At 37.6% G+C, this 14,090-nt stretch overlaps 1 protein-coding gene across 1 annotated transcript in view; it reads right to left on the reverse strand.

Annotated features, from left to right (window-relative positions):
• Nucleotides 1-14,090, reverse strand: part of ANO4 (anoctamin 4) — a 230,250-nt gene that overhangs the window by 71,376 nt on the left and 144,784 nt on the right. The window contains exons 8-9 of the mRNA XM_067296928.1: nucleotides 2,238-2,338; nucleotides 1,878-1,979 (exon numbers count right to left, since the gene is read on the reverse strand). Coding sequence (XP_067153029.1) covers nucleotides 1,878-1,979; nucleotides 2,238-2,338 — 203 coding nt within the window. The remainder of the gene's footprint in view (nucleotides 1-1,877; nucleotides 1,980-2,237; nucleotides 2,339-14,090) is intronic.

Consider the following 14,090-nt stretch of genomic DNA (forward strand, 5'->3'; position numbering starts at 1 on the left):
CAGTTTCCTGCTCTGGGGTCTGACTTTGTCATCCACTGGAGGTCGTTGTTAAATCAAGATGGTTTCTATGTATTCTGAATGCTAATCTATACCACTTCTGGAAAAGGAAGGGTTCACACCACATGTCTCATTCTGAATATTTGTGTACATTTAATGTGCTGTAGGAATGCTGTTATTGCATTCGAAGCAATCATGATAGAGAACTTTCTAAAACAAGACAGCACTGATGCTTTAAACTATAGAAAAAAAAACAGGTTACTATTCTAGGTTAATTTTCAGAACTTAAAATTTAAATAACATATGATATTTTGACAGTTCTTAATGTCCATATTGTGCTGGTGAAGTGAAATTTTCCAAAGAATTCCACGTTGCTGAAAGTCTCCTTTGGTCAAATCCTCCACAAGGTAGTGTTATTTCCCTCGCTCCATTTAGCAGGAGCAGAGGAGGGTCAAAGCTAGGTGTTTCTGAAGATGCCATACTCTTCTTGATCCTGCTTCAAATATTCACTGTTTTAGGAACGCTGCTTTGAAACAGCACAGACTTTTTTAACTGGTATTTGGACCCTGGACAACTCCAACTGAAAGTATTGAGAGCTGTAAGCAATCAGCAGCTCTTAAAGCAAGGGGTCAGACAAGGGCACCTGAAAACAGGCACCCTAAAATAGTGAACATTTTGTAAAATGTTGGTCTTAGTTTTTAAATGGTAGACAACATTGTTACTCTTAAAGTAAAATTTATGGAAGAACCTGCCCAGCAGACATCAATAAACTGCCATAGCTTCCTCTAAACTACCCAGTAATAATACCTCTCTGTGGATGTGAAAAGAATGAAGCTGTGGTCATGAAGCAGGTCAAGAAACCCTCAGTATTTTTAAGGCTTTCTATATAATCTGAATGGTGCCTACCTTACTATCTGCTGAAAAATGGATATCAAAAAGAGGACAGCAGATCAGGAAAGAACAAGGTTTTCATGGAGACTAAAATCTGAGTTCTTGCTGCATGTCTTAATCAGGATACCTTATCCTTCCACTGGAACAGATTCATCCCATAAGATGCCCAGGAAGTCAAATGAGGTATACTTTGGGCCCAGTACATCATTTCTGCGTGTTAGAGCACTTTTTTTTAAGAATATAAATACCTTGCAATGACTTGTGATACCTTTTACATTTTTCTCTTTAGCATTAAAAGCACAAGAGAGAACAGTTGAAGCTTTGCTGTGAAAATGAAAAAAAAACCAAAATACATACAGAATAAGCCTGCAATTTTGTCCTTAATTCATACCCGATTTTCCTAGCAAGTTCTATAAGACCACGGCTTGTCTCACAGAAGAGGCATTTTTCATCTTTAAGTGAGAAGAAAACAGCAGTAGAAATCCTGCAAAGGACACCAACTCAGTAGTTGCATATTCTGCGTCTGATCCTTTCCTTGCTCAGGAATAATTCCATTAAAATCAATGGAGTTATGCATCAATAAACCCTGCTAATTGAAAGAAGAATCAAGACCTCTCAGTTCAGTGGTTTTGGTCTGTTCAAATGGAAGTCTTCATGCTATTTTAACAGTTCTGATAACCAGTAGAGTAAGACTGATATTTTGCATACAAAAATCATAGCTCAACATGCAAGTAATATTAAATAAATGATAAAAATAATCTGAAAGATTATGTGAAATTAATTTGGTCATCAGTAGCATTTCATACAATTTCTGTATTTCCTCCACAGGCAAAAGCATTTACAATCTGAATTTTGTACTTTTGTTAGATGGGATACTTATTTATAATCTGTATTTCCCTAATTATACACTATGCAAGCAGATACTTTACAGGTGCTGAACGTACCAGATACGTCCAACAGACATGCACCTTCTGTGCTGCCTTACGTACCTGGATCTTCTCGACCTCCCATTGATTTCAATGAAATGTCCATTTAAAAAACAGCAGCGCACAAGTATGCAGGGGGCTCCAGCAGTGAAGGGGTTAAAGGGCCTAAGAATAGAATACCCCATGAAAACAGCTGCACTGCTACAGCTCACCTTAATTTCATACCAATATTGTATTGAAATTGCAGGCATTAACAAGAAACAGCAATGAATACAGTATCTATGGAACTCCATTTATATTTTCTAAAGATGTGTGGTATCTTAAAGAAGAGATTTTCTGTGTGTATTTTGCTGATTTCTTTTTACATTATGTTTACAGTAAAATGTGACTTTGGAGGTTAAGACAAAATACATCTACACTTACCTGAACGGCATTCTTACATTCATTAGTTCTGCGTATTTGCCCAGGACCTCCCAAGGGGCATGCAACTTCACAAAGATGATGTCGCTGTTTGTTAGCGATGACTACAACAGAAAAACAAAAGAGCCACCAGGGCTTACTCTTTCAAGTAAAAAAGGAAAAAAAACAACCCATGGAGGTGGTCAATATCTATTCTTCTTTTCTTATATCACCCCTCCCACCTCCTGCTTCTTCCTCAAGCAGACATAGCTCTATCAGTATTTTGTTGACTTGTTTTGCTTCAGGGGGATATGGTTGCATGAGAGCCATGCTGTGACTCCCTTCTGGCCAATACACGTATTTCTGTCGTGTGGAAAGGAAGGCATGGAGGGGAGCTGTCATGCTGTTAGGAGTTACCCAAGTGTGGAGTGATAATGAGGTTAGTGTGTAAATCTGATCTGGAAGCTCAGTCCTGAACCTTAGCTGAAGTCAAAATGGCAAGTCTGGATCTGATTCTGTCAGTTGACCTGTTTTCTGCACTCAGCCTGACAGAGGAAGTCTCTTTCTGAGTCATATAATGGAGACATATCTGACACTCAAGAAAAGTTTGAATAACAGTGTGGTCTCATCATAATTACTTCACATGGACAAATAATGTAGTCCACCAGCTACAGAGCCACAGTCTCCAACTTCCATTCCTCCAGCTTCACTCTTTGCCACATGAAACTTGAACATCAGAGCTGAAGCCAACAGGAAAAAGAAAATCTAATGCCAACCACAGCACAGTAATTGTACAGATTTGCTGCACAGGAGCCAATGAAGGTTGAAGACCATGGCCACGGAAGCAAGGCAATCCCTACTATTTCTCAACATGACAGTCTTCTTTTCTACAGCTAGGTATGTGGTGTGGAGAGAGCTTTTTGTAGGGTATTCATCAGAGTAGCTGTCAACTAACAGGAGGCACTCTGGTGATGAACGGAGAATGCAGTAAAGAGAGGAAGGGGAGAAATTTAGCTCTATTTGTGCTGGTGAGAGGGAAATAATACTATATAAGAATGCTACATCAGGGTCAGCAGAAGTCATATTTTCTGAGGACACAGAGAATCACGTATTAATACTGGAAGGTGAATTGCTCAAATTCTGATGGAAATCAATGGAATTCTCAGAAAATTGCATACAATACAGCTTACGAGAACTGCACTGATCACATTGACTTGGACAACTAATACAGGTTGTGTTCAAGGGACCACTTCAATGCATGGAAATGTGTGAAGGGGTACTGTGTATGAGGAAAGGGAAGTGTAAAGATTGAGAAAACCAGACAAGAGATTGTTAAGTTGGCCTTAGGGATGATTTCCTAGTCTTTTAGAAACTGTACTATATTCAGTGCTACCTACATTAATTCTTAGTTAATACAGCTTATTGGGTGTTCTTAAATCTGGTATCACTTACCTGGACGCTACAGTGACTATATGGGTAGACAATTACATTTTTGATGTCAATTTGACTATTGCAATCCACTATTGTAATAAATGTTGAAATTATTGAAACAGCGATTGCATGCTTGTGTGCTTAGAGTGACATTATTACTAGTTTGTGATGTGTGACAGGAATGAAAGCTCCAACAGTTAAGATACATATATGTGATTTTCCTTAGTACAGGGTAAAAAACAAACAAATAAAGCAAATAGTCACTATGGAGATAACACTTTTTGAACAAAAAGAATATTGGAGTCCTCAAAAACTGGCACAGAGAAATATTTGTAGCCAAATTGCTATTGAGCTGGAGGAAAAAATGGATTTAGAACATAACATAATGAAAGAAGTGACTTCCCAGGATCAAAAACTTCAGAAAAAATCCTGCTGTTCTTTTGCTGATAACTTGCTGCAAAATATTTCAGCATGAAATAACACAACAGCAACAAATCCCCCCAAAAGACATGAACCAGAGACAATCAATTCAACCGCAATCTTTCCACTGACTTTTACAGATTCTAAATCAGGCCCCTAATGATACTTTTCTTTACAGGTACATTTTGTAAATTATTTTTTCTTTTCCCATGAGACTTTAGTAAAAATAAAGACTAAGCTCTGCTGCTCTAAAAAATATGCTGCAAACTACTCCCTCAAAGTTGAGGTTAAGTCAGCAGTGGACTTGCAATTTTGTCACATGTGGCTTTGCCAAAAAAAAAACCAACCACCACCACCAACAAAAAACTTCTAATCAGCTCAATATACAGAAGGAAACTGTGGTCCTGACACACCAATAATATCTGAATAATGGAGAAAATTGATTAGAAATAGTCCCTAAATTTAGAGATGGAAGTTTAGCAGGAAGCTTCTATGCACTTTTCAGCACATTATAATTTGAGCCTAACTAAATATGACAACCACAGTAACATGACTTACGGGTACTCTATTTCACAAAGGAAAACTATCTTCACTGAATTGGATTTCTTTTATGTTACATTTTTTTGGAAACAAATCAGAAAATATTCCAAGTAGTTAACATAAATATACAAATGTTGTAAGATATAGCTTGTTTTTCCCCAGTATTTTCTAATATAATCTTATCAGTGTTACCAATAGAAAAACTAAACAAAATACATTTTGGAGGTTCAGTTATTTTCTGAAGAAAGAGATAATAATGCTAAATTATGAATACAGAATTCAAGCTCTCCGGGGTTTGCTCACATTAAATGTTTGTAAAGGAAATCACTAGGAAACACTGAAAAAAACAAGATAGGAAAGCGAAAAACAAATCTGGATGAAGGAATAATTGAATGAAATGTCACAGTCTCCTAATCTACGGACGAAATAGTTAATCAAAATACCTGAAAGAAATGATCAAGAACAACATCCAGGTTACAAAAATACTTCAGTGAATGGAATCTGCTAAACTCTCTCTGTTAGATAGTATTTAGAAAGAGTGTCCTTTGGCTTCTAACGGTTTCTTTGGGAAGAGAAGCATTCTTCTTTTGTAATTGACTTTTCAGGCTTGGCTCATTAAATGTTTTGCAGAAGTAAAGTCAATTTTGCATTATTTGAACACACAAACAAAAATCAATGTAACACTGCTTCCCTTCGGAATTTAAATGAAAAGAATATTTATTGGTGGGAGCAATCTGCTAGAAAATGATGTCTAGATGATGAAGAAATAAAAACTGACAGAGGAAGCAAAGGAACAGACGATGAAATAAAATGCTTTGTCAATGTAAAAATGAAATATGCGGTTGGATTTGACCCAGGACACCAGTGCCTATAGAGTTATCACAATATGACTGCCAGGCTACAACATTCAAATTGGCCATTTCAAACTCATTCCTTGAGGAGGAATATGCATAGTGAAACAGATTTTCTTCTGGTCAGTCATACCATTCTCGTAGACTTCAGAGCAGTGCAAACCCAGGGTGACAAGAGACTTTCTTAGAATCGTAGAATAACTTAGGCTGGAAGGGATCTCTGGAGGCCATCTGGGCCAAGCCCCTGCTTCAAGCATGGCCAACTTAGGTCAGGTTGCTCAGGGCCTTTTCCAGCTGAGTCCTGACTATCTCCACAGATAGAGATTTTGCAGTGCCTCTGAGCACCCTGCTTGCTGAAATTGGTTGGAGAAAGAAATATTTCCTATGTAAAAACTGTATGTTTCTTCGGAGACCAGAAATGTTGGTTGAAAAACTGAAAGTTTCTAGACATGAAAATTCAAAACACTCAGTGGAAAGAAGACATTCCTTATAAAACAAAGTGTTTCTTACTAGAATGTAATTTTTTAATTCTTATTAAAAAGCACTAGTAAGGTGCATTTAGTTTAATTGAGCCCGGATCTTCAAATCAGGTTTGTATGGTAGAACTCAGACTGTCACAGTCTGGGTTACAGATAGTCAATATACAATGAGTTTCAGTCTTCTGTGCCATTGATCCATTTTTCACAAGCTCTATTTTTTCCCCCTTCTTTCCTCCCTCCTCTTTCTCCTTTTTATGCTGTTTTGGAATTATCTTATTATCTAATTCCTGAAAACATTAGATTAATATTTGATAATCACAAGCAGGTCTTTCTATATTATGGTCTTTCTATATTTCAATGTCAGAGATATTCATTAATTCCTAACCTTTCTGGCTTCACACACAGATCACTTTTAATACCATATCACTGTTGCCAGTCCTAGAATATAGTTAGTGCCGTAGGCCCACATATTATAGACTTGCCCTTCTGGCAAGGCTGCCTTTCTCTTTTACAGTTAAGTTTATACAGACATTGAATTTCCAAAGAAAAAAAAAATCAACCACAAACTTCACTTAAAAACAAAGCACCATCTTCTTCTCCGGTATAGCTATATAGAGAATGGGAGAGACTAAACTAGGGCCATTTATGTAACTCCAAAGGTACAAACATCCACTTTGATGTGTTACAGTCATCAGCTAGGCCAAGGAAAATTTATAAAGGGCTGGTTCTTACTTTCCTTTTGAAAGCAGGCACAAAGTGGTGCTAACTGCTATTTAAGTGCTGGCTCACGTACTCCTGCAGACATTCTAGGTCCTTTTCATGACAGGATTGAATATGTATATATATGTGTATGTATATACACACACACACACAGAATTGACCTGACTCTGCTCTTTCTGAAGTTAACATTGTTAGTCTGAAGGGAAGCAAAGTTATGCTGACATTGAACATCTCTGGAAAGCCCACATTTTGCTGTATTTGCAGTCTGTCTTCTGTGATCAAGGCTAGAGATTAGTGCCCTTTGTCAAATATTCTCTTGAACACTCTCCTCCACCAGTGAAGAATTTTTTTTTTGTCTATTATCAATATTTTCAAGTTATTTTAAGAAAAAAACCACAATAGTAGGACTTACTTTAATATAAGCATTTCTTGAGTCTAAAAGCTAAGAAGCTGGAGAAAAGAGATGCACAACATATAACCTTGAAGACAGATACAATTACAGTGTCTCCAATCAAGTGGTGTAATTATTTGCCTTAAAGCTACTATAAAAGCAACTGCAAAAAAGCAGTGCTCTCATTTATGTATGCATGTCTATAAGGAAACAGTGTGAAAGGAAAAGAAATCAGGATTTACAATTAGCATGTTTTCCCTATCATAATTTAAGAGAAAAATACTTAGGACTAGGGCCTCTCCTCACCTTTTCAAACCTTCCTCAGAAAAGAGAGGTGAGAGAAAAAGAACTTGAAACAGATCCAGCAACCAGGAAAGCAAATTGCCTACATAGCAAGACCCAGCAAGACAACTTAAAAAGCCAGATGGGAATAGGGCTATAATTACTGACAAACATAGCTTACATTTGTTAAACCATCATGCAGGAAAATCCAGAAAAGGAGAGACTATCAAAGTCCTTCCTCCAGTAACAATTCTTTCTATGTATAATTGAGATCCATGTCAGGTCTCACTGCAATGTAGTAAACAGTCGCAGCTACAAGTTTCACTGTTTTTGAAAATTACTCTGTTAAGTTAATGGCACAGATTAATGTCATGTGGAGTGAATTGTGTGGAAAAACCAAACCCAGCAAATTTTACTTGATAAAACCATTCTTCCTCTGCAAAACTAAAGTAAATGCAAATTCTCAAAGGTAATTCCATAGAACTGGGCAAACAGTAATGCGCTGCCAATGCCTTTCAAAAGCTTATACATTACCATTGGGATAATTACTTAGATGCCCTCAGTATATGTCCAGTTTCAGGGAAAATATTACATACTCACAGGCATTAGCCTCTAGGATCATGGATCAAAGCACTCTAATAAATAACAGTGCCAGTATCTTCAAACATATACTTTCTATCAAAGTACAAATTTGGCAAAAAAGGGGAATATACTGTTCACATTTCAACCAAGATTTTAAAAAGCTTTCAACTTACAAGAAACTACAGAGAAAAAGCAGTAATCAGTATAAGGATGAAAGTAAGATTAAAGAAAAAAACCCTAATCAACACGGAGGAAATTGTTAATAAAACAATTATAACATAAGAGGATAACTGATATGTAAAATAGAGAATAACTTGATAGAAGGAGACATCAGGTCACATGATTACAATTTAAAGTAATTTTTATGTAAAACCTCATCACAAAATTTGATCAAGCTTTTTTCATACTTTGCAAATTACTTCCAGGGGTTCAGCTCTAGTGAAATGAGCAATGCAGGCTGGGGGCTGGCTGTTGCCAGCATTCAGGCAACGTGTGATCCAATCCAACTCAGAGCAGGTGTCACTGTTATAGCGCTAAACTTTTGGCAGCAGCCGACAGGATCTCAATACTGGAACGGAACAGAGTTAGTCACCAGGGGAAATGTTTGCAAATATCCTTTCACATAGACAAAAATGTGTGCGTGTTTGGGGGGGCAGGGCAATTTAAAGAAGAGGGTACGTCACTGGAGTAAAAGCAAAATGCAAATATTATCTCCCTGCTTGAGTTTACTGGGCAACAGTGAGTATATAGTCTGCAATAAAGAGCTACAAATTCCTTTGAGTTAAGAAGCAACATGAGAAAAGATGCCTTTAATTCTAACTAATGTCTTCTGAATTCACTTATAATGAAGAGCAGGGATTTCATAGTAAGGTAACTTAGATACAGTATATCTACCACGGAAACAATATCCTCTGATTGGGATCCCACCTCCTAGAGAAAAGCATTAGAAACACCTGTAGCATGACCATCTTAATGGAAGAAGTTGATCTGGCTGTGGGGTAACCATAAAACATTTCATGATAATCCTATCAGTAAATACTGAATGAATATGGATTTAACCCAGCTGGGACAGATTTCAGTGACAATCAAAATATTTAATCACGTTTTTCATCTGACAAAAACATGGGATGCATCTTTAAATTCCTCTGGACTGGAAGATAAAATAAACATGTGAAATGAATTATTTTCAGGTTTAAAAAAGCAGATAGCTAATCTCCAAGTAGAAGGATAGTAAAGGATGCTTTTTTCTTCTTACAAACACTTTATCTGACATTAAGCTTCTTTGGATGAGATATCAGCTATTTGCTGCAATTTCAGATTAAAAATGTTAAAATTTTATACAGTGATAGTCGAGATCATCAAACTGTTCTTTTTGACTGTGGTATGATCCAAAAAAGGTCTATTAAGTACAATATTTTACTTTTAGTATCACAGACTGTGAAAAATACAGTTGTACTACATTTTTTCAGGCAACTTCCTTTGAGATTTATCCCAAGTGTAAAGTATAAAAGCAATATTTTCCCACAGCAGATTTATGTCTCATTAATCATTTTTGAAGTAGAAAATACTTACATTTAATGAATTGTCTATTAAATATTCATATTTGCTTTTACAGGCTTATTGGAGAAGCGTTGCTTTGGCACAGAGACAGGCAATTTATTTTTTGTCCAACAGTTAACCTCACAGATTTAACAATCAAACACACAAAGCGTGCAGGCAGACTTGTTAACAGCTTTTGCATATAAATAACCTAGAAGAACCAAATAAGTCGCTTATCAAAGAATCAAAGAGTCTTAGAATAGTTGAGGTTAGCAGGGACCTCTGGAAGTCATTTAGTCCAAACCCTGCTCAAAGCAGGGACAACTAGAGTGGGTTGCTGCGCCCTGAATATCTCCAGGGATGAAGACTCCACAGCCTCCCTGGGCACCACAGCCTCTCTGGACAGAAAGGTCATTGCTGACATCCCATGCAGATGCAGAAGTGTTTATGGCAGCTCAGGTTCTGAGCTGATGCTCCAGCACAGAAAAAGGCATTTCTTTATTCAATTCCTTCTTCAGAGTCGTCATTTCTCATTTTGCTTATTCATCCAAGGAAGATGAGAATTACTTCCATAACTCTCAGTGAAGACTCCCAAGTCTTTTCAGTGTCAACACTTTCCAGGATAGTGCGCTGTGCTGTAGCTCTCAGTTGCAGTCTGTATTCCTCTGCATTTGCCAGTGTAATGCAAAATCCTTTCCAAAGGGAGACATCAGTGAACTCATCAGGATCATGGCTGAGAAAGAGCCTACTCCAAATGACACCATCAGGAGGGAGGCTTTCGTGCAGTGTGCATGGCGCAGTGCAGCCCCAGGTTCTTCAAGGCAGCTGCACATACCCAGTGTGAGGAACCACAGGAAGAGATGTTAGCTGTGGCCCCAGAGGAAGCAGTGGAGTTAGTGCATGCTGCCTGCCACCAGGGCTGGTTAGGTCAGGTGTTGTATCATGCCGATATGACTATAATGCTTCCAAAGCTAGCTCATGTGGCAATACCTCGGGGGGCCTCTGCAACACACTGGATGACGCAGGCCACGTGTGCTCCTAGACTGCTGTCTGTGTCGGCTCTGCAGCAAAGGGAAAGCCGCAGAAGACCACTCTGGCAACAGCCTCTTAGACACAAGCCCCCACTGCAGTCAACCACTGGCTAACTCATTCGTATTTGATTGTTTGAAATTTGATGCTGACAGGCAAAGGAAAGGCACCACAGAAAACCCAAGACCTAGTTAAACGAAGGGGAAAGACGCCTGTGAAGAACATCAGTCACTCACATCCTTGCCAGTTGTATCTCCCCATGAACTCTAAGAGTCTGCCTGTTCTGATGCCTGTTCTCCTGACCCAGACCTCAGTTTTATTCAGTGCTTTATCTATCTTATTGCTAGGATCGTTAGGGCTGGAAAGATTTTGAGGAGCCATTTTCTGACAGTTCATTTCATGTCATTCAACTCAGTGCTGTAAAATTCTGTCTGGTTCATTTCTAAGCAGAGACATTAGTGAACCATTTTCCCTTTCCTCTCCTTCATTATGCCAATAGTTCAAAAGTTCCTTTAATAAGATGGCCAGAGCAAATTTCTGAGCAACTGCACTCTGTGGTCTGACTAAAGGTACTCAAGTGATCTGATGTGTTGAAAGGATGTAAACAACAATTTTACAGAAGAAGGTCTCTTGGAAATCTGCAAAAGCATATGGTGCAGCCATCTCTCTGGATATGACACCATTACTACATGAAAGAAAAGTGCTTTTCAAAGCAAAATATGATGATGAGAATAGGCTTGGATGTCATTGCTCAGCTCACAATTCAGATTAACTGGGAAGATCTACCTTTTTTCTGAATCCCAAGCTGTGCTCAGGCTATGTAAGGCTTCCTACAAAAAAATTAAATACAGGAAACAAGAGAAAAAGGCTAATCCACCCTAATGTGCTGGCTTCACCAAGTTACAATTTCAGGCTGATCAAGAAGAGGAGATGTTATGGTCTAGCACAGACGGGAAATTCCTGATAACTTAACGGGTATGTGATTTTTCAGCTGTCTCTGCTCAGCCAAGCTCAAAGTAGTTTGACTTAGGCAGATGAGTAGATCATCTGATGCTTAAAAAAATTCATCAGAACAACAAAAGAAAACATAAATACTTCTGGAAGTTTTTCAAGCAAAGTCTTAAGCAATATAAATATGTAATAAAATCTCTAAAGTAGGAAGGGAGAATAATGGATCTCTGTACAATTCTCTTAATTCGCTAGATGTGCTTTAAATGAAACAAGGTCAATATGTGATGAGGGCAATTTATGAATTTCCTTTGGACTCTTCTAATTTTTTGTAATAAAGCAGCATCCATTCATGGCACAATGTACTGACAATACAGACATCTAAACACTAGCTCCACTATTAACCAACTATTGCCATTGACATTGTGCCTAGTGACATAAGGTGCCAGATGAAAACATCTCATGTATGACACAGAAAAGCAAAGTAGCACCAGATGGAGCCCAGTATTTTAATGGTTCAGATAAATGTGATAGAGGACAAACCTGATTTGCTCTCCTAATTCAGAGTTTTTACATGAAGATTTAATGAGAGGATTTATAGAAAACATACAAGCCTTTTCTTTCTTGAAAGCAAACTGCCATAATATGAGATAATGCTAGTTTTGATCTGATTGCATGTGCTGCAAAGCGATGGAATTAATCCTAAATTTGTCTGAATAATACTGAAATTTAAGATCACTATGACAGGTGAAACTAAGGCCTCAAGTGATACATATACTGGCAAAGAATCCCCAGATAAAATTCACTTGCACCATGGAAACTACTGCAATGAAGGAGAACTTTCCTTAATAGACAAAATTATCTTTCTCTAGAGATGAAAGAATGTTCAACCTTATTAAGAAGTCCTCAGCTAGCAAAAGATAGATTGTTCAGTTTAGGAAAGTGTCAGCATCTTTTTTATCTATGCTTGAAACAACACTCTGTCTAAAGGTTTCTAGAATCCTTTATCTTGTCCACTTTCCATACTGGAATATTACCTGTTTTTCTAAAACTATTTTTATAACTTAGTGTTTCTGCTCTTTGAACTTGTCAGATACCTTGTCTGTAAATGTGACAGAAATCTGAAATCAGTACATATTTTCATCTACCAATATATCTTAAAAAAAGTTATACCTTTCACTTTTAAAATACACAAAACATCTGAACACTGATCCACTTTTCCAAACAGAGTTGAAGAGTTGGCTCTCTGGGGTTTGATTTTAATTCTAAATATTTAGACAAAGTGCTCTGACGATTCCTATATCTTATCAACAGAGTATGGATTGGAGCTGGTGCAATCCTATTAACTGTGGCATGAAAACTCTGCCAGAGATAAGCCTTATATGTGAACTAATGAGAAAGGAAATCCTCAGCGAGGGAATAACAAGACATTGCTGCCTTTCCTTTAAAATTAAGAAGTGAGATTTTGGGGTTGTGTCTCTAAGAACTGCAGTAGAGAATTCACAGTCCAAACAGCAATCACAAAAGCGCTTTTGAGCTCCATGATAGTATTCTGATACTTTCGTTTGGTGTAAAACTTCAGAGTGGAAGTTAAATTCTTATTAAACAACTATCGTGTCTCTGGAACTAATACAGTTAGTAAACTTACAGTGGTCTGTTTCATTCTCTTATATACAGAATTGTGCAAATACAAAGTGAAAAGAAAACAGGGTAAAATTCTACTTCATTTAATAATCCCAATTTTTCTATACACTTTGTAAATGCACTGTTGTTAGATTCTTTTCTTCTATGGCAAATCTCTTCTGACAAGAAAATTATAATTCCATTAGATGATCTCCGAAGAAATTCAATATGGCCCAGACATCGAGGGCTCTATAACTTAGAAATTAATCATTTTGTTGAAAGGAATGTATTTAATAACAAAACACTCTGGGGTCAGTGAATATTGGAAAGGAGGGAAAATCCCATTAGTGTTACAGCACTAGACAATGAAAAAATATCCAAACTGCAGAACACTCTCTCAACAAATCACCATTTGGGGAACCAAAATTGTTTATAAACTGCAGGCTGCAGCTTCTGTCAGATCTCTAAAAAATGACACCTAACGTGTCCAAGAAATGTAGTGCAGAAATGTTGTGCTTTTCAAAATCTGATGCAACTTTATACAGTCACTACATTTACTTTTGCTGTACAAACACATACACCCTCAGGGACGATCTCTTTCAAATATCAGAACATCCTAGTGAATCAGTTAGGAAAGAAATGACATTAAAAATTGTATGACACACACCTATCTACATTCTCGCCGCTAGCTACCGAAAGATGTGCAACTGGATTGCTTTCATCGCAGTCACACAGAACTGGTGAGCTTCCCTCCTAAAACAATCACATTGCCCTACTGTCTGCAGTTGTCGTATTGCTTTTCAGAGAGGAAAGAAAATTTAGAAAATAACTGATTTCGGCAGCAAAAGGTTTTAAAGCAGCTCCCGCTCCATCTTTCTCTTTCACACACACACACAACTGACAAAGCTCTCCCACCAAGACATTTGTTTCATCCTGCAGAAACACATCTCTCTCTTTTGCTTGTCTCCGGGCCCCAGTCAATGTCACTTTTCTCTCTCTGGTTTCCCTCACACAACCATGGAAGGCAGCTAGTCCTGTCCAC

This window comes from Apteryx mantelli, chromosome 1 (genome assembly GCF_036417845.1).
Source record: "Apteryx mantelli isolate bAptMan1 chromosome 1, bAptMan1.hap1, whole genome shotgun sequence".
Classification (NCBI taxonomy): domain Eukaryota; kingdom Metazoa; phylum Chordata; class Aves; order Apterygiformes; family Apterygidae; genus Apteryx; species Apteryx mantelli.